Here is a 22,116-nt window from a genome sequence, read left to right on the forward strand (position 1 = left end):
TGTTTAAATGCAACATTTATTTTTACGCAGTGGATTTTGTCAAATAAGATTTTATCAACTAATTAACAAAAATTCCCTCTTAACATCATCTGATATGTCTGATGGTTTGAGACAAACATCTTATTTGTACAGAAGCTTTACGATATCTGTAAAAATACTTAAACTAACCTTTTTTAGTTTTCATAATGGATTAATGGTCACAGTCACAGGTTTTTTGTGTCCTGAGACAAAATGAAAATGGAATGCATGACTTTTCTCTTTAGAATTTGTATACGATAGACTAAATGCTTTACATTGTCTAAAACAATTGAGTTTACATATTTCTCTCAAATAAAGTCAGTATATGAGCCAGTAATTACAAACGTTTGGTATTTATGTCCACTCCATCACACGCAAACAAAAACACACACACTCGACACACACACACAAATAAAAACTCATTCATGCACCAACATACACACGCAAAGACAAAAAAAACAAAACACACAACATTAATATGCACACGTAAACAATCCTACAGTTAAATCATTTAGAGTTTTATGTCATACAAACCTTTTACAAGCAAAAACCTATGAAATTAGAGAGGGGCTATCTCTACAAGATGATGAAAAAAACATTATGATTAAACAATGAAGTAACATTTGTTGTCATTGGCCCGGTTCTGTCAACACTGCATTGTCTCTGCATTTAATAACAAATTGTTCAATCTTGTCATTACGACACCCCTATCATAGTATTCTCCTATCTGATACTGTTTAGCGCTTTGATACAATCTGTATCGTTAAAAGTGCTATATAAATAAAAGTGATTTATTGAAGGGATTTACATCCATTTTAACTATGGCTTCATAAAAGCAGAAATTAAATTTAAAAAAGGTACAGAGTGGAATAAAGGTAAAGTGATTTATTTATTTTTTACAAAGCATTAACACGTCAGACTACACGCTATAAACACAATCAAGCCTAGAAAAAAACAGTCAACCCTTTTAACTGTGCTGTAAAGCAGAGGCTCTAGTAAAAAGGCAGTCAAATGAATCTAGTATATTTTTTTTCTGTAGATGTTGCACTAGCTGTTGATATTTTTCACCATTTTGATGGTGGCATGTGCTGTTCGTTTTTAATTATTTCTATTTAGAACCACTAACTTGAATAATAACCTGCAGCAACAGTGTAAATGAAGTCCAGAGTCAGACCCACTTATTGGCGTCCACATTTCCCAAATGTTGCAATATCCAATGTAGTTGGATAACAACAGTTTTAGCAGTCATTATCCAAGTATCAGGAGTCCCTGCTGGTGTGAACATGTGGAAGTGGCACTGGGAAAAAATTTCAAGCTGGGGAATCTCACACTCATCCAGGCCATCTTATACCTCCACAACAAATTTTGAAAAAAAAGTTTAAATCCCTAGGCTAGGGTCATGCCAAATAAGTAAATGTTTTATCTTGAACTTCTATTTTCCTTTTCTCATTTTCTCTGACATCTCTCTGTCCCTCATGTGTTTATGCATCTGTTACTTTTTTTTTACTCTTCATGTTGCAAACCATCTCACTGTAAATTGTTTGCATATAGTATACACTGAGAAACAAAAAATAATTAGAACCATTATTATATTAGAACCAATATTATTATTTTACATCTTGAATATATCTTTACATAAAACCTAAAACTCAGCCATTATATTAGGCCTGTGTTAATTTGTGGTTACACACAAATGTTAAATGGCTTAAATGGTTCATTTTATTTAACAGGCTGAGCAATTTCTTCCCCTGACATGACAGGCAGAACGTATCTATATTATATTTAATTTAATCTTTATGGGGTCACATTTTGGAATATTGCTACACTAGGGTATGATTTTTGACTGTACAAACTGTAAACACTGTACACCTGTCCATCACGCAAATGTTTTGCATACAGACAATTTTTAAGTGATCTGAATTATAAGGACTATAAGGATATTTTAGCATAAACCAAATTTACATGTCAGTGTAATACCAATTTGTGATCTAATAAAATCATATAAACAAGCACACACATACACAACCATTTCAAGATAAAGACAGGACTGTCTCTATTTGAAAGAATATGGAAAATATAATATTTAAGTATTAAAAATTTTCACTGAAATTATAAAATATAAAATATTTTCCATTATTGTGGAAGCAACGATGTTCATACCACGAATGAAATCGCCCAACAAAATGACCGAATTGTCAATCTGAGCAGGGTGACACACGTTGTTTTTGGGGACATTCCATAGGCATAATGATTTTTTAACTGTACAAATTGTACACCTGTCCATCAATTGATCTGATTTATTAGGACTATGATTATTAAGATATTTCAGCATAAACCAAATTTACATTTGTTATATCAGTGTAATTGTGTTCTAATAAAATCATATAAACAAGCATGCACATATTTCATATTTCTTATATTTAATGAATATGGTAATAAAAATATACAACTATGATTGTAAAATGAAGTGTCACCCAATTTAAGTATTTCAAACACAATTTAGTATTTTATTTTAACAGTGCATAAACATGCTGCTCAAGAGGTTTTATAGATGCTGAAGTATTTTGTAAGAAAAGATGCAATTAGCCAAGATAACGAGTTAAATGAGAGAGCGAGAGAGAGAGAGACCACATTTTTCTTCACACTCAGGATGTAGACATCGGAATTTCATGCATGATAGTTTATACTTCCGGATATTATTTACAGATCAAAACATATGGATATTATTAATAATTTTATGAGGTCAAAGCTATTAATCTTTTTGTCAATATGGTATTAACTCCCTGGGGTGGTACCTTTTCAAAGGTTCATGTTTGTACCTAAAGGGTCCATTTTAGTACCTTAAAGGTAGAAATTTGTATTAAAGTGTACATATTTGAATCTAATAGTTACAAAAGTGTTTCACAGCTTTTGAACGTTCATTTACATTCAAGCTATTTTAAGGCATGAAAAAAAATTTGTTTCACAAAAAAACAAACATTTAATTGTAAATTTTTGATAGGTTTTAGTACACGTTTGACTACAGAAGGGCTTTAAAGGCCCAATTCTTTCCACTGAGAAAACAAAATCACATTTACATATCTGCAACTCCTGAAGTTGACAATATTGTTTATCTTGCTGATACAAAGACTGCACATACTAGCAGGCACAAGACAGAAAACGATACCCCAAATATTAGAAAGTACATGTAGGTTAAATTGTTAATTACAATAAAGCATAAAATATAAACTAAAACTAACTTTAGAAACTATTCTCCAAATGGCACAAAACTTCACTTTGTTAAAAATTATAGAGATTATTTGCATTATTTGATTATTGAACAAAGTTCATATTATATCGGTGCAAAGGAGCAGCCTTACTTGCTAGTGATACCTCTGTTTGGTTAAGACGTCTGCAAGCAAACAAAATATAATAAGAATACAGAATATTAAGAATAAAATTCATAGGTGTGCTGAGGGTCTCCTAAGTACAGCACTGTATTTCAGAGAAGCTCCATCTGCCTTCAGCTGTACATGCAACAACGTGAAGATGGAAATCTCCTGCAAAAAAGGACACCACCATTATATACTGCAGCTATAACAATGCATGTGGTTTCTAGGATGTTGCAAAAAGCAGGTAGGAACTTGATTTGCATTGAGTTTTAGGATGTTGTTCTAGGACGGGCCCAAATTACGTTTGTGCCCTAGACAAGATTTTTGATTTTTGCCCCAACCCCATGAAACGCTGGCAACACTGGTAACGTTAAATTGAAACCTAGCAATGTCATGGACGGTGGAAAGTGCTCGGGTAATGATTGAGTAGATTGGACGTCACAGCCGGTTATGAAAAATCACTGCTATTTTATGTGGATTGACCATTTTGAAACTAACATGGTAGTTACATTGCCCCTAAACCTCTGTTGTCATTGAAAAAAACAAGAAAATTTCAGATTTGACAATGAGGGATCTTTAAATCGCTAACTAATTTGGCGGGTTACTTTCTTAAATACTGTTAACTCAATGTCTTAGGCAAGTTCATTTAAATAAGTGGTTCTCAATCACTGTCATCACCCCCTGCAGAACAGTAACGTAATTACAGATTACTCATGACTCCTTTTAAAAGTAATTACATTTTCAGAGCAACTTGACTAACTAGGCTATTAGGTATGGCTTAGTGGTAAATTTCTTTTGAGTGGTTAAAGAAAATGTTTGTGTGGTTTCCTGATACACAAATGTGCTGTTTTAGGTATACATAAACATAATCATGATTTAAATGGTTTCAACATTTAGAAACTGAAATTCTACATACACTCAATATAAACCAATGAATTAAGAAAACATGTTTTTAGCAAATAGAAAGATGTTTGGTATAGTACACCTGTTGTGTGGGCTCTTTGCTGGGGTCACTTTGTTCCCAAACAAGCGTCATCTCTGGTCTCTTTCCCACTTTACGGAAGTGGACTGCCTTAAGTCCCTCTAATGACTTTAGGAGAAAGACAATATTTATTTGCCATTATGTCATTCATTATTAAAAATCAATGTTTCAACTGTTGTTGTCATTTGTATTGTGCTGGTTTCCTTTTCTGAGCTCAGTTTAATGCCTCATTTGATTCAGAGGAGTTAATGGTCTTATGGTCTTAATGGTCAGCATATCGTACATGCTGTTTACAGTAGAAAGAGCACCTCTGCTTGTGCAGGTCTTTTCTTCATTAGAAACGTGAAATGTGAAACAGTTTCCAAATTCCAAGACAGTCCTAAGCTTTGTTGGACAGGGAGGGAATCTGAACTGAGATCACAATCTTTTCACAATCCTTTACAGTGAAAGCATTCATCATTGGTTTGCTGTTGGAGTTGACCATGTAGGAACTGGTTATATTCAGCCAGCATCTTTTTGGTTCTTCTCAGAAGAATGTGCTAAGAAGGTATCTTTTCATAAATCTTTTCAGTAAATCTTAGTATGGTCATCAGATTATAACAGACTAGAGCTTACCATTTCTTTGCGGATCATGTCTTGTTAGGTCAGTACTGGTTGGCAGAGAATATGGAAGTGCTTAAAATTTCTTTTATATTGTAAAAATAATTTTTATTGTTTATCTAGTAAAGCTAGCCTATTAGTTTTCGGTCCCATTGGGTAGCCTTCCTATGTATATAGTTACCTGAGGATAGCTATGTGCTTGCTCAGTGACTATTCCCCTTCTTAAGAGTTTTAAGTAGCTGCCATCCCTGAGCCCTTACCTAAATAGTCCTTCTTCCCTGTGGGGTTTTAGGCACATATTGTGCATATATTTACTGTACATATTATAAGTACAATTGTAACTGTTTTACACGTGCTTTAGACACCGGTCATGCTGACAGCATTTCAGCACTTTACATGTCAGCATTTAATCTTGATTTCTTTTGATTTTGTTCAAGTTATTTATTATTTTTTTTATGGTGCAAGTCAGAATTGTGACGCAAATAGTGTGTCATGAACGTGTAGCCTTGTATAGAGGACCAATGGCCAAGGACAGGATTTATCGTTCAAAAACTTTCATTAGCCTGTATATTAAATTGAATCTCCCTTAAAACAACATAAGGAAATTGTGTAATTTTATTGGTTTTTATAAGTCATTATGTACATTTGATTATTTCTAAATAATAATAAATAACATTAAGCTATGAAAACAAACAGAAGTTGAATAAAAAGTCATACATACATTACAATAGATTCGTTTCTGCACACCGTAGCGAAGCACAAGCACATCAAAGGACTGGTCAAGAACTCCCATGACCATAGCCTCTGAATCCAAAGGACCACACTCCTACCAGCACATATATGAATAAATGGTTCAGCTGTGTTGCCAACATCATTTTTGCCTTGGCAAGATCAACAACATTTGGAAGATCAACAATGCTCACAAGATGAAGGGCATAATATAAGTTTATTTTATTAATATTTACAAATACAGTAGATGTTTACTCTATGTGCAAGCTGTTCAAATAATAAATAAAGCCTGATGATTTTTCTATGATACGTACCTTAACAAAGACAGTAAAGAAAAGCTCAGAGCTCAACTCCTGGACTCTCTTTGAAGCAGTCTTCCTGTCATTGCTGTGGGATGCCTGTTTGTGTACTTCTTCTAATGAGAGACTCAACGGTGGTCCACAGTCTGTAACAGCAAAAATATAATGAATATGATGATTCAGATAGAAGCATTAGACAGCACTTAACTTTTGTAGGACCTGGAAGTTGCAACCAGTTGTAATGCTTTTATGAACCAGATATTGAATTAAAAAAAATATAATAATAATAAAAATAAATGGCAGAGCTTGATTTCAGCACACCTTCTCACCACCTCTATATTTTAGCAGACTGACAAATGGGGAGAAGTGGTCAAAATTACCAATAGAATTAGTCATGTAACATTATGCATGTAAATTCAAGCTTTCATTGGCCCACAAAGATGTGTTGTGTGTGAAGGTTAAGGTGTAGATGGGAAATGGTACTAAACAGAAAAAGGGTAAAAGGTTTTTCTAAAATGTGCCAAGGAATATTATGAAGATCATAATCAACAAGTAAAGACAACGGGGCACCAAAATGACATTCCTAGAGACTGGCACTAGGGAAGTATTCAAAACAGAAGGAATCATGTATCGTGTGAAATACCAGACCATTTAGGCACAATATCTGGAGGCTTCCATTAAGGAATTAAATCTTTCAGCACATTAGTAATCTATAACACAAACCTAAGCCAACAAAAGTCACATCCTCATTATTTGGTGTTAGCGTCAAGCTACATACTATCAGTTTCACGAGTGATTCATTGGGGTAGCTTGTGAATGATCTTCAACAGCTCTTCCGAGCATCACAGATCAGATTTCATTTATCACATGAGGAGAGTAAGTTGAGCTGATTGACAAGAAGAGTGAGGTGAGACAGACAAGATGATAACAGAGGAGTTTCAAAATTGAATTGAATGTTGTTTAAATTGAATTCAAACAACTGATTACAAACTGACAGTCATTTAAAAAGTGAATGTAAAATGCACACTGTTCTCTAACAAGCCACTTTACCAAAGGAAAGTGGGAAAAATTAAATAAACAACTGCTTGATGCTAAATTGCATCAAATTTAAACGTGAAAGTAAAATGAGCATGGTGCTTTTACAAGCTATTTAAAAGTGAATGAAAAGTGAGAGAAATAGGAAACTCAAGAACTGATGCTGAAATGCCGCTAATTTGAAGTGAAAGTAAAATGTGCATGCCACTTTTACAATCTAATTAAAACTAAGGGAAAGCAAAGAAAATGGGAAAACTCAAACGCCCCTCCAACATGGTGATACTGGTATTACCAGTGTTGTCACACATTGATTAACTAGTGGGAACATTTTCTCACTGCTACAACCCTATTGACAACCCTTAGTGAATTGGAAGCAGAGTCAACTACTAGCCACATGCAACAACCTCATATAACAGTAAAGTAACTCACTAAGGGAGGCGGCCAGTAGACGGTGCACAATGACATCAACATAGCGCCGTATAGGTGAAGTGAAGTGAGTGTAGAGAGGAACATTCAGAGCATAATGACTGAAGGAATTTTCGTCTTTCAGAGCTCCAGTACAGAAATAGGAAGCCATCTGAACAGAACCACAACATCAAATAATTGTGATTAAATTACAATATATTCAGAGGTCAATACTACTTAAATAAAAAAACAAACAAAAAAAAAACAAACAAAAAAAAACAACATTACACAATTTTGGAATTTCTGATGGAAATATACAGCAAAATAACATAATGGAAGAACAGATAATATACTTAAAATGATGATAACAGAAGCACAACTTCACCTGCATTGCCCTGGAGCACATGTGAGTGAGAACTCCTTTCCTGGCATCTACATACTCATCATTACCAAGATTTTCATTCAGACTCTTCTGTCATAACAATAAAAACAAATTAGTGAGCACAAATACACATTCCTGGACCACAAGCACGCACAAAGATTATGTCCTGCAAGAGTTCATAGGCTAAACATTTTTGGTTAAAATTGCTACAATCCAGTTCCAGAACAAAAAACATTTTTTTTTCCTTTTAACATTTTGTAATACACTTTTAAGGAAGCTTTCTTTTTTTTAAATTGTAAATCAGAGACTAAAAGTCATATTTTTGTTCTTTAATAGCAACTTGACATATCCCAAAACTAACACTTACTGTACAGTATTACAAATATTTTGGAAAGGCCACATAACAGTATCCTAAAACAACATTTAAATAGCCTTCGCCATTGAAATGTGGTCAGGACCAGGAGCTTTGTGCACTGATCCTGCTGAGGGATCTTCTCACAATGTCTGGGGACAGCTTCATCACTGGGTCACAGAGAGGAGGAGGAGTCTTTTTTTATGCTGATGATACTCAGCTTTATATTTCTTTGCTGCCCGGTAAAAAAAAGTAATTGAGAAACGAATGAAATGCATAGTCGTTGCATACCAAATGCATACCATTTAAAATATAAAACTTTCTAATATGCTTATTATTTATATTACAGTTAGTGTAGTATTTAGGGTTCCGATGCAAAGAGGCAAATTAGACTCATTTGGTGGCCAGAAAGATAATATTCTTATATAATGCCATGGCTTAACCACTAGATGCTCTTTATGGCTGTTTAATAAATACATGTATTTATCTCTACTCTAGTTGCTCAAAGGTCATAAAAAAAAAATGGCATTATCAAACACTCAATATTTCATGAGTTAGATTATTTTTAAAATGTTTCATTTAAAAAGGTGCATTACTGAAAATGAATAATAAAGACTGAATTTAACCAAATAAAAGTTTAAATTAGTTATTTTGTAACAATATTACACTGCAATACACATTAGGATATATATATATGAAGGATGTTGCAGTATTTGTCTATTAGATATTACCTAAATGATGCAATGAATGTGGTGTCTTAAAATTTTGCTAAAGTTAAGAATATTTAATGAAAACTGTTTGCAGTGTTTTACAAATAACTGATTAGACATAAACCAATAAAATGTCTTCCTTTTTAGCCTCACCCCCAACTCTGCTCCCTCACATTTGAATTTACAGTTGCACAAGCAAGATTTGCAATAGAAATTTTACAAAAGGTGTAGCAAAGTTGAAAGTGCCAGGATTTGAAGTTGTACTGCCAGATCTTGGAGATTGTGACTGCCGACTTGTGGTTGTACAGTAAACTGAAGTAAAATTGGCTGAATTAAACCTGTTTCTCATAATAGAAAAGAACTAAATATCATACAACAGAAAAGAACTGAATAAAGAAAAAACAGACTTAAGGTGAATAAGAGCTGCTCTATAACAAAAGTTTAATTTGCTATTTAAAATAGTATCTCTTGAAGCCACTTAAATACGTTTATTGCATAAAGTACTAAAATAAAGGTGACTTAAGACAGATTTCTCTGTGTTGTTTGTTCACATTTTAACATCACACAATAAAAAACAAAAAAACTAAATACCCACATGGAGTCCTCCAGAAGAGTTTAAGTCAATGTCAAGGCCCATCTGGGTACAGAACTCCTGCAGATCATCTACCATTTTGCTCTGGGGTGGCGGGTGCCTACGCAGGATGGCCAGTTCTGGGTATGTGCGGTAGATCTTATGGGCAGCCGCCATATTTGCCAGCAACATGAACTCCTCCACCAATCTATATTATAGGGCACAAGATTAATTTTTAAAAGCTTATATATGAATATATATCTCAATAGCATCAAGAAATAACAGGCAGAAAAATTATGGAACAGAACAAAATAGTCTTTAGATAAGAAACATGCCCTAAATTTCAGTATTAACATTCACAAAAAAAACTCAAGAGTCATAGCAACAGCTTTTGTGAGCATTCTTACTTGTTGCTGTCCTGATATTGATAGACGTAACAGCCCTGAGGCATGCTGGACTCCTTATCAAGGGTGAAAGATAGCTTCAGCTGTAACCAGAAAATTACAACTGCTTAGGCAACCTTTACCGATACTGTCACTAAATCACATCACCTGAACATAGGAGGAATTAGCAGAGTGCTTCCTGCAAATTACTGTAGGCATAAATTGTAACAGAAACTACTGACTCTCTTTTCTAGAACCTTAGACCATGCTCCTTTAATTTTAAAGGAGTTTAAAGAAAACTTAAAGAAAATAGCCTGGCAAATGGTGTGCAGTTGGAAGAAAAAAATTTATTTGTGTAACCATTGCTCCATGAAGGAGGGAACAGAGACGAACAGAAAGATGGCTCCATAGGCCCCATGAAGTCAGTCAATCCCCTCTGATCTCTGGAGAAAAGGCTAATGAGAATTGGCGAGTGGTATTTTCATGCCAAGCCACTCATCTAATATGGCGGCTTGCAACCACTTATTCAGATTTGTGCTGAGAAGCAGAGAACAACCTGACCACTCAGCGCACTTCAAGGTTGTGGCAAGGGGGACATTACGTCTCCAATCCTTCCATCAGGGAACGAGGGTTACACAATAAACCGAGATTCCCTTTTAGTCATTCATTATGACGTCACATCATTGACTAATATCATGGGGTCCCTATGGAAAATGCCACAACCAGAACCGTGTTATGTAATTGACAGGTGATTTAGAGCAAATAAGACTCAATATGTAACCATCCCAATGCCCTGAGAGCCAGACTTCTGAGTGGAATAAGCTCTCATTCCTAGGGGGCATGATTCACATTGGGACTGGTAACACCAGGGTGAAAGCATTCACCACCCAATGAGCCAATCTCTGTTTGGAGACAGCATTCCCCTTCTACTGTCCCCCAAAGCAGACAAAGAGCTGTTCTGAGTTCCTGAAACTCCGGGTGCGTTCCTTGTAAATGTGCTAATGACACAGCAACGCAAGGAAGGCTCCGATAAGGTTGGGGTCTCAAGGTAACGTGAGAGTGAGCTGGACTGAAATTCAAGGTACAAATTGTGCACAGTTCCTGCATTAACCTCAGGTCAGAACTACACTTTTGCATCTCTGTGGGTGCCTTTAAATTTGCCTTGAAAGCCTTTCATTGGGTAGAATTCTTTATAGTGATGCTACAATTAGGATTTTTATTTTTTTTTCTCCCCATTCATTCAAGTCCTGAATTAAATGTTTTAAAATGCGGAGGTGGTTCAAATAACACATTTTTCCAAATACTGTACATTATTGTTTTTCCTCTATACTCCACCTCTCTCCAACGTGTTGTGTTAAAAAAAAACAAACACAGTCTGCTTTGATTGGTCAGCTGGTTCTATGAAACCATTAATTTCAATGGCACAAAACTCCACATTTGAACAGTGAACAGCAAAAATTAATAACACCCCATACCTACAGTACCTGTTTCAGAAGCCCAGATCGTCAGAAACAGTTGAAATGTATCCTTTTTTTAAGAAATAGCCTTTACACATCTTTGAACTCTCCTAGGTTCATAAAACTGTCATTAATAAAATGCACGGCACAGACATGATTGTTTCCTCCTAAATACATTTACTTTTAGAAAACCAAATGAAGTGCTTTATAAAATAAAGTCTCCCTGACATGGCTGCATTAAAATAACTGTGGTTACTGAAACCATGCCTTTTTCTTTGCCTGAACATCTGGGCAGCTTTAAAAGGTGCCATAGTGCCAAGTCATGTTTTATTATATTATATTTTATTATATTCCCTAGATAATTGTTGTTGTAAATCAGGCACCTTGCTTTGAAAGGGCTCCAGGTGCAAACAGCACAATTGTAACATTATTCTTTTCTAAAACGTATTAAACTTTCAACTTATTAGTGTGTTTCACTTTCCCAGAAGAAACCCATGATTTAACTTAAATGCAGGAACAATTTAAGTGATAGTAAAGAATGGCTACAAAAATCTTTCATTCCCTCACATGTTTACCATATGCAAAAATTATTTGTGAACAATTATTAAGTGAACAACATATATCTAGAGGGAGAGACAGGATTTGGGAAAAGAAACAATTACATAATCTTATATTTGTGACCAGTAAAACAAAACACAAAGCTGTGTATGGCTTGATTTAAATGCATACACTCAAATTGGAAATCAAGCATGGTCGCAATGTATCCTGCTACAAGCCTTTTACTTAACTATTATTATATTTATTATTATATTAACTATTATATTTAACTAATTGTTGTTGATGATGTTTGTATTTGTTATGGTTGTTAATCACTGAAGAGTAAACTAAATAAATGTTAATGAACTTAGTGTGAGAATATTGTAATGTTTTATTGGGTAGTTGCTCTGCAATCTTAAACTCTGCTGCATTTTGGACCAGCTGAGTTTGTTTAAGGACCAGCAGAGAGTGTGCTGCACAGGACGCAAACACACTTGTCAGTTTAAATCAAGATTAGAGACCTATCTTTTTTTTAACCTGGTATACACATAACACACTATCACATTTTTATCATTGAGATTCATTAAAAGATAGTTCAGCTGCACTAAGTAGGTCAACCAGAACTGAGAACCAGCACTACATAGAGTAAATAAAGGTGACTTGTCTTGAAACTAAACAGTAAAAGATGACTCAGAAGATGTCAAGATGCTGTGCAGTGCCAAGTTATGAAAGAGACTAATAAAATAAGTAAACCTTTTGATAACATTGTAAGTGGACCTCAGACAATAGTATAACATTTGAAAGACAGTAAACTTCAAGACTAAAGTCTGGTCTGTCTGACCTGTTTAAGATGTAAAGCTCCACCCTCAAAGCGCTGGGCTCGAAGCTGTTTGGCAATGTTGTGCAAATTGAGAATGGCTTCTTGTATCTCATGGATGCTGTGGTTTGGGGAGCAGGGTGGCAGCTCTTCAGCACTGAAGTGCTTTTCAGGAGCGTCAATCATACTCTGAGCATGATCATAACTCATCTTAATGCAGGAACAGATAACGGTTCGGCCAAACCACTCACTCAGGATCTACATAGTACAGAGAGAAAAAATACTATAAGTAAAATGGGAATTTGGGGAAAAAGTGATTATTCTGAGACAGAGCTGTCATCACAGATGGACAAAGAGTCAAACAGTAATACTGTCAGGTCCAGTCAAAACAGGAGGCCCTCTAAACTGATAAAAATTATTTTGTAATAATCTAAAAATAATCTAAATATAATTAAATACTTAAAAAAAAAAAAAAAAAAAAAAAAATTTCTACATTAATTTCAGACAAAAAAAATTCTATATTAGTACTCATAAGTTTACATTTTAAATTCTTCAAGCTAAAATGAGTGTGTATATATATATATATATATATATATATATATATATATATATATTTATATTTATTTTATTTGGACGGTTTGCTTACAAACATTCTACAAAGGGTTTAGATCCTTTTGTTCTCTTTATGCACTTGGGCATGAATAATAAGGCAAATTTTTAACTGTTTTTTGAGATGTATTTACTAGAGACATGCAACTTTTTTGAATTGGTGTTTTTGGTAGGGCTGCCCCAATAGTCGACAGAAGAGACTTGGTCAACCAAAATTTTATTCATCTCAAAAAACAAAACAAAAAAAGAATAAATAAATCAACAGATAAATTCCAACAGTCCACGACTAACAGATTGTAAACAGCAATATCAGGCATCAAGACATCCAAATGCTCGCTTATTCATCAACCTTAAATATTACTTGCCATCTAAAATCTCAAATGCTCAATCTAATGTTAACCTAGAGAAATGTTGCGCGCTACAGCATGTTTACACAGTGTGAAGAGTAGCGTGTTTATTGAAGGATAGACGTATTATTTTTATCTGAATGACCTAAAATAATCAATCTGTCAAATCTGTAAAGACTCAATGTTTCTTGTGTGTACTCACAATAAAAAACAATTGATGCTTTTGTGAAATAATGAAAGCAATTTGGATGCACTGCCTGCCGTCTTGGTCTGTAAACACAACTTGGACACATGTTGAAGTCGCTGTATATCTTTACCTTACAGGGATTGAAACTATATTAAAAGATTGAAATGTCTACTTTCAAATGAAATGGAAAACAAATATTCTAATACATAATCTGAGAATATTATGATGTATGCATGAAACATGTTCGTCCACTACTGAGTGTGTCCATGATGAGTTTTCATCTTTTAAAATGAGAGCAAAAAAGCACTATATAATCCGTGAATTATTAAACCTAGATGCAGCCTCCTTACTGTTCTTCCCTGATACATTCATAATGACTGCTTTTGCTTTGTGTGTGTGCTTACTAAGAAAGATTAAATTTAGATTAAAGGCTCATAATAATGATTAGTCGAATATGCTTAAAATGACTACTAGTTGACCAAAAAAATGCTTAGAAGAGGATAGTAAAGGACAGCCCTAGTAGTGAAGTTTATTAACTTGCTGTTTTGCAATATCTGGAATTAATTCTCTTCTCTTTTTGGAATTAGATTTCAATAAGAGTTTAAGACATAATCTGGCACACCTTTCCCTCTGCAGAAAGCTTCCAAATAACAGAGAATGTCAGTCGATCAGTCAGAGGATTCAAGCTGCACAGCTCCTCACACAGAAGTCGAGGCAACATGGGAATTACCTGTAGCACAAAAAAAAAAATTACACAAATTTATTACTAGTTTATCAATGTAAAATGTAATACAAATTAATGTAGTTAAATAAGTGCTATTTTTATAAAAGAAAACGTTCACTGAAAACATGAATAAATTAAACTCCAGTACTGAGTATTGCTTGGAGACCATTAGTCTTGCTTTGTTTTCATTTGGAACTATTATGGTGGACTAATTGTTAGTTCACCCAAAATTCTAATTCTGTCATTAATTACTCACCCGCATGTTGTTCCAAACCTGTAAGACCTCCGTTTATTTTCAGAAAACACAAATTAAGTTATTTTGGAGTCTGAGAGCTCTCCATATACTGCAAGGGTCTATGAAACGTCGTTATGTCTGCCTTGCTCTGATGTCATGCTGACGTGTGCCAAAAAACCTCTTGCGATGGTGATGCGGCTGTGTTGGATTGAGCAGTCGAAGCACAGCTGCTTCCCATTGACTGCACTGACCAAAAGCTTAATGGGAAATGATTTTATGTGATTATGTACTTAAATTATGCAAGCATATTTCCAAACACTATGACAGTCTGCCTTTGTACGCGTAGCTTAATAAAAATGTTGAATAAAATTATTTTTGTTTTCTTAAAAGTATTAAAAAGTATTCTCGTAGCTTCATAAAATTAGAGTTGACAGATTTGTGTCTTTGTACTTTTCTTATCGTGTAAGGACACTTGCTGTCTTTGAAAGGGTCAAAGAGCTCTGACTCCAACAACAAAATATCTTATTTGTGTTCCGACGATCAAAGGAATTCTTACAAGTTTGGAACAATACGAGTGTAACATTTTTGGCTGAACTAACCGTTTACAGGAATAATTCTCTCTCTCTCTATGTACAGTACACTCATTGATCAATGTTTACATACTGTATGCATAAAACTCAAAATAAAATACTTTGATTAAACTGCTCAATTCATAGGGATTAATGTTAGCTTTTGGTAGTTTTTTTTTGTACTGTTGTTACATTGACTTTTATGGATGTACAAAAATAATGCGCAAAACTAAAATTGTTTTATTTATCCTCAAAGATGACCAGAAGTTTGGAACATGGGGGTAAGAAGATGAGAATTTTCATTTTTGAAATGGGATGAATTTCCCCCTTGTCTCCTTGTTAACTGAACTGAACTGTTTGTGTATGACAAATTAAATTCCAAGTAAGGCAACTTTACTAATTAAACAACCTTTTGCCAAATTAATGCATATTTCAATTGCGATCACTTAGACACTGTATTATTACACAGCAAAAAGACAAATAGAAACATTTTTACTAAGTTATTATTCAATGTGGAATCACCTTCATAGCGTTTTAATTTTTATTTTTTTAACAATGAGATCAATGAGTTACAAACATGGATCAAAAAATTTAAGAGGTGTGGCCTTACAGCAAAAGATTGCAAATTAAAACTAGAGGCCAAGTTACAATTTTCAGAATATTTTTCTATAGGTCATTGCCTTTTTCTATTCTAATTAAAAAGCACACTATACTAAGACAACACCATCATTAAAATTAAGATGTATTAAAATGTATTGGTCTATCAGTATTTAGAAGATTACATTAGCGGCTTAAATGAAAAATGTTCAAAGTTTGAACTGAGATCTTGAAGGATTTATCCTGTGGCTCCCTTTAGCATTATGGCCTTCATCCTTGAACCACATTAAGATCAAATGGCTAATATCAATGATTTCGAAAATGTAATGATTAATGATAACATACTCCCATTAATCTTAAATTCACTGATTTCTATAGACCCCTAAAGGGACTGTGATTTAACTTTTTTAACATTACATAGTGTGTCATTTTGCTGATGGAGCATAAACAATCTGCAAAGTTGAAGTGCTGGAAGTTAAATGCAAACAGATGTTTCTTTAAAAATTCTGCCACTTTGATAAATTAAAGCCTGCCTCCACGAATATGCAAACGAAAGGGGCAAAGTTGCACTGCTTTAGAGAAGAGGAAAAAAACCTGGGGTGCACATTTAAAAGAATAAAAATATTTGTAATTCTGTATTCCAATTATATTTGTGCTCCCCATTTTGGTTGTGATTGCCATTTTTCACAAATGAGGGAATTTGCTCAAAAGATGATTATAGTGTTGATTTCTATTTAATCATAGGTAACATACATAACATGACATCTGATTTATTCAAGATTGATTGTGAGACCTAAATTTGGTTATAAAGTCAATTTAATGCAGTATAGTGTTAACATGTTAGGTGTGACTGTCATGCACACTGTGTTCTGTTTTTCTATGTTTATAATACTCATTTCTGATTAGCTGGTGTTTGTTCAAACAGTCAAATGTACCCAAGTTATAATACCCAGTCAGTTTATTCACCTAAAAATACTGCCTTCACTGAAGCACAAACTGGTGCTCAGAAATTATGTACTAACAGAACTAATATTCTTTTGGATTTTTGTAGAATGTTTAATTATCATATCCCATGCACTCACATGCTTGTTCTCTGCAGAAATTACTTAGCAGCTGATATCAAAAAGCAAGATATTAAATTAATTCTAAAGATATTGTATTATATTATATTAGTTGAGCACATTATCAAGGGCTACACAGAAATGAGGCACAATACCCGAAATAAATTTCCACATCCTACATATATTGCACAAATCATCATTACCTATGTACAATAGAGTGTCCTTCACTTCAACAGAAGAGCACTTTCACAAATTAAAACTACAAGTTTGTGTTTCATTTGGTGCAACTTTCCTATCAAAAAAAAGGAACTGTCCTTCCTTTCATGCATATAATAAGGTGGATGGGGATGATGAGAAATTTAGTGAGATGTAGGTGGTTACTCTTGAACCAGTACCAACAGAACGACATCAAATATATTAAATTTGTCTTCAACAAAATATAAAATAAATAATGTGTCTTGATAGGTATATTGGTAATTAAAATGATTCAAGTTGGAATTTACTGGATGTTGGTTTTGTCATTCTGCCTTCCTAGAAATCCTCAGACGAAACTTTGATAAAAACACATTCCTCCAAGAATAAAACACATGTGGACACACTAAAAACTAAAATCTGATGTGTTTTTACACTATGTTTACAGTCATGGTACCAGAAGCAAGGTGAAAAATACTGTCTGAAGAACCTCCAGAATCCTGTCGCAGATCTATGTTAAGGGTGATTGTATACACAGAGCTTCTTTACATCTCCTACTATGTCACCATCCACAAAAGAGATAACATTTCCCCATTTCCACATCACCTCAACGGCCAATAGGACAAGATTGCAGGAACAAGTCCTCTGTACAATGTCTTTTTGCAACTTATGGCTTCATCTGGCCAGGGAAGAATGGGCATTTCTGGTTCCTTCAAAACACTATTTACTTGTTTAACTCTCTGGGGTTGGCAAACTTGTATACATTATTTTTTCCATCTTCTCCTGATAATGCCAAAAAGAGTTTAATTTACACTTTCAGTTGTGATTATACAGATAAGAGCAATACATCAATCTAGTCTGTAAATGGTGTATTTTTTGTATATACTCACAATAAACAAAACATTCTGCTTTTCATAAAGAAAATAAATAAATCTATAAAAGGAATTATCTCAGCAAAAATATGACTCACAGACATGGGAGATATCTATAGCTTGGTATGTCTACTCTTAAATGAAGTTAGTCAAACTAAAAACAAATATTCAGTTATAAAGTTATTATTACACCATGTCCAGTTCCTTTGTCTGATCTAATTATTTTTAATGTGACCATGCTCGTAAGCTACTTTTGCCTACTTTTGTTATAACAGTTGTGTAAACGCCCACAACAGCTTGTGTGTTGAGGATTCATCTAGTTCAGGGGTAGGCAACCTGCGGCTCTGGAGCCGTATGCGGCTCTTCAGCCTCCTTGTAGTGGCTCCTGATGGCAGTGATAAAAAACATGGAATGTTTTTTTTTCCTTTTTTTCTTTTATTATCGTCATTATGTGTTCATTTTGTTGCACAATTCCTCAGGGGTTTTAGTTGATACCATCTAATAAAGTTTTTTTTTTATAGTTTGTCACTGAAAATATATGATGTCACATCAATGTCAGCAGCCGTCTTTTAGAAGTTTATAAACTCTAATTTTTTGCGGCTCCAGGGGGGGAGTGGCTCACACAAAGTGGCTCTTTTGATAAAAAAGGTTGCCGACCCCTGATCTAGTTCATCTGGGTTACTCTTCTTTTCTGGAAAAGGATTTACCTTTAAAGACACACTGTAAGAGCGCAGCTGAAAGGAATAAGAGATGAATTTACCCTAATGTGTGATGTGCAAGCTGACCCAGCCACGGAGCGGTCATTTTAATGAGTAATTAATGTTTATTTTTTGCATTAGTTTACCTATATGTAGTGGCATAAACTTGTTCATAGTGCATGCACTTGATCTGATCTACTGGAGCCTGTGATGGCAGAAAATGGTAAAAGTTGTATCTTTTTCCAGATCTGAAACCATACCTGCCTCTGCCCTCGTCCAGCACAGCCCCAGTGAAGTCCAATCCAGCAATAAGGGGAAAGGCCAGGTCAGTGTTTTTTTAGGATATGTCTACCACTGCCTTCACCTTTTGTCATTTTACCCTTAAAGGAACAATGAGGATTGGGATTTGAGTGGATGGGGTTCTCTAGTTATCTAGTTGGTGCATTATCATCCTGATACACAGCACCACCTTCAGAATACTATAAATGTTTGAACCATTGGGTGCACATGGTCCTCCAGAATGGTTTGGTAGACCTTGGCAGTGGCAAGCCCATCTAGCACAAGTATTGGGCCTAGGGAATGCCATGATTTTGCAGCCCAAACCATCACAGATCCACTCACATGCTTCACTGTGGACATGAAACAGTCTGGGTGGTACGCTTCTTTGAGGCTTATCCACACTGTAACTCTCACGGATGTGGGAAAGACAGTAAAGGTGGACTCAAAGAACAATACTTGTTTCACATTGTAAACAGCCCAAGATTCTTGCTGATGGCACCATTGAAACCAACGTTTGGCATTGGCACGAAGGTTTGGCTATAGCAACCCTACCATGTATACTGACCCCGTAGAGCTCCAGAGTTTTGGCGCAAACAGGAGAGTTGAGGTGCACATTTAATTCTGCAGTGAGTTGGATGTGGCCTGTCCTTTTTAGTGGTATGCTGACATTACCCTCGATACCGTGGCTCTTGATACATCACAAAGATTTGCAGTCTGGGTCACAGATGCGCCAGCAAGACGTGCACCAGCAATTTGTCAGATGTCACCCATAATGCTGTGTGCATTGCAATATTTTAAGCAAAACTGTGCTATTACTCTGATAAAACTTCATACTCTGCTCTTACTGGTGGAATATACAATCAATGAAGATTTGCCACCAAGCTGGTGAAATTTAGCCATGAAACATCAAAATTGGCCTAAATTGGCCAGTGTTTCATTTACTTTGTCCAACCCCTGTAGATCATGCATGTAAAACATTTTGACCTTTTTGAATCTGATTAGGAGTGCAAGTGTATAGAAGACAACTTTGTCAAGACCAACTGTGAGAGGGCCTGTTTCCAGAAAAATACAAACTGGGACCAGTCATATAACAGTATGCTAGTAGAATGTGGCCAGATTTCATGCTAATGAATGACAAAGCTGGCCCACATCAAGTAAGGCTGGTGACAGAATACTTGAAGGAAAGAACTTCGAAGATGCAATGCCCAGCCCCATCACTTAACTCGAACCCCATTGAACACATTTGGGAGCACCTACAGTCTTGCATCAGAAAAAGTCTTGCATCAGAATCAGTATCAAGAATTGCATTTTTTGTCATTGATGCAATTTCTTTGGCCACACACTCAGAACAGCCACAGTCTCCGGATATATAAATCTGGATATGTGCATGAAAAATTGCTTACACATATTATATGCTAATTTTGTGCATACATAACGATTATAAATAAGACCCCTGGCCAATCACATATGCTTCACACAACAGTATCCACCAAGTGGTGCAAGGAACAACATTCTGAAGTCAAACACCATGGCCAGCTTTGGGGTGCATTTCCCTAAAGCACCGTTAGCCATCTATGGTCACAAATTCTGCCATTACCAACATAGTTTCAATGATTCTATGCTTACCGAAAACAATATTTCAAACTAGTATTCATAAACTTAAGTAGCAAATGTGGTTGGAAGTACAGGTCTTTAACCTGTGGTTATAATCATAGTTTCTCGTTAGTAAGACATGTTATGCAAAAAAGCATTATTTATAAGCAAGCCCACAGGCAAGTTAGCATGCAGTAAAATCCATATCTTCTATTCTATGTAAATATAAATGCATTTAATCTGTGTATTGCATGTCCTTTATACGTATTTTAAAAGTGTCCATGTGCATAAATACTTAAAGAAACCCCGGAGTATGACATAAGTGGGAACCTGTGATGAAGTAAACAAAAAAAAAAAATAGCATTATGTACAATGGTGTTTTAGTGCAAAGTTAACAACAAAAGTCACAGACAATATTTTTAGAAAAAAGCTGTAGCAATACCAGAATAAAGTCGAAATATTTAGAGTATAAAGTCAAAACAATAGGAAAGTAGATTAACAAGCCTGTGAATGCCTGTTAAATATATACAAATTGGAATAAACAAATTGGAACTCATGTTTCATCATTACAGAATCATCAGTGACTGCTGTAGGTGGATACATGGATACTGAGCGCCAGCTGATTGCCTCGAGTCTGTATCTCCAAAATCAGCAACAAACAAGGTTTGAGCTAGGGGTGCACAGTATGTTTGGTAACTGAAATTATTTGGCCAAACACAGCACATAAAAAAAAAACAAGAATTTAACTAATATTGTACGGAATAATAATGGGAAGAGAAAGAAGTGGTCTATGCTGGTTACTGTATCGCAAAATGTAAAAACTACAGAACATTGTATTTTGTAATTGCATGTAGGCCTATACTTTTAATTCACAAAATATTACTGCGCAACAGATGAGTGACACTGTTTCAGCACAGATATTCCTTGTGGTTTTACACACACCACCTTTCACCTCCCACACACTATGAATAAAAGTGAGGAAAGGAGGCTGGGATCGGGGGTGGCGATTTAAAAATTAAATGCTCTTAAAAGTAGTCTGAAATACCCAGCAGACAAGCCACATACTGTACACATACTAAAAAAATATAATTTTTTCAACATTCAGACTTTTTTTTTTTTTTTAAATGTAATATGCAAACTTTAGGCATGCTTACAGGATTCAAAATAAATGACAAGATGCATTTTTCAGCATTTTCTTTTGGTATTATCCAACATAATCATGCAACAGTGATGCGCATGCTCCTCTTGCATCAATTGTTAAACACATTAAAAATAGGCTACATAGTAAACATGTTTTCTAGCAATTCAAGTTCAAATGTAAGGCATCACAAGATGATCACTATATGTTAATAACGTTGTTATTATTATTTACATTTTTTAACAACAATAAAAAAAACTAAAAGTTTGCATCTCATGGCCAAAGCATAATTTTTTATTTATTTTTTTTATTTCCTGAAACCTTTTCTTTTTCTAGCATCTGTAAAACTGTGTCTTTCCATCTCCAA

General features: G+C 34.8%; 1 protein-coding gene across 3 annotated transcripts in view; it reads right to left on the minus strand.

Annotated features, from left to right (window-relative positions):
* Positions 1 to 888: 888 nt before the first annotated feature.
* The window catches only part of dis3l2 (DIS3 like 3'-5' exoribonuclease 2), a 44,634-nt gene continuing 23,406 nt past the window's right edge, over positions 889 to 22,116 (minus strand). For 2 of the 3 annotated variants that reach the window (XM_043216664.1, XM_043216650.1), the window contains exons 12-21: positions 14,414 to 14,521; positions 12,673 to 12,906; positions 9,862 to 9,941; positions 9,479 to 9,662; positions 7,825 to 7,911; positions 7,464 to 7,611; positions 6,015 to 6,145; positions 5,693 to 5,797; positions 4,375 to 4,479; positions 889 to 3,557 (exon numbers count right to left, since the gene is read on the minus strand). In XM_043216664.1, coding sequence (XP_043072599.1) covers positions 3,459 to 3,557; positions 4,375 to 4,479; positions 5,693 to 5,797; positions 6,015 to 6,145; positions 7,464 to 7,611; positions 7,825 to 7,911; positions 9,479 to 9,662; positions 9,862 to 9,941; positions 12,673 to 12,906; positions 14,414 to 14,521 — 1,281 coding nt within the window. In that variant the 3' untranslated portion in view covers positions 889 to 3,458. The remainder of the gene's footprint in view (positions 3,558 to 4,374; positions 4,480 to 5,692; positions 5,798 to 6,014; positions 6,146 to 7,463; positions 7,612 to 7,824; positions 7,912 to 9,478; positions 9,663 to 9,861; positions 9,942 to 12,672; positions 12,907 to 14,413; positions 14,522 to 22,116) is intronic. The other variant, XM_043216657.1, reaches the window with a different exon arrangement.

The sequence above is a fragment of the Puntigrus tetrazona genome, chromosome 2 (assembly GCF_018831695.1).
Source record: "Puntigrus tetrazona isolate hp1 chromosome 2, ASM1883169v1, whole genome shotgun sequence".
Taxonomy (NCBI): Eukaryota; Metazoa; Chordata; class Actinopteri; order Cypriniformes; family Cyprinidae; genus Puntigrus; species Puntigrus tetrazona.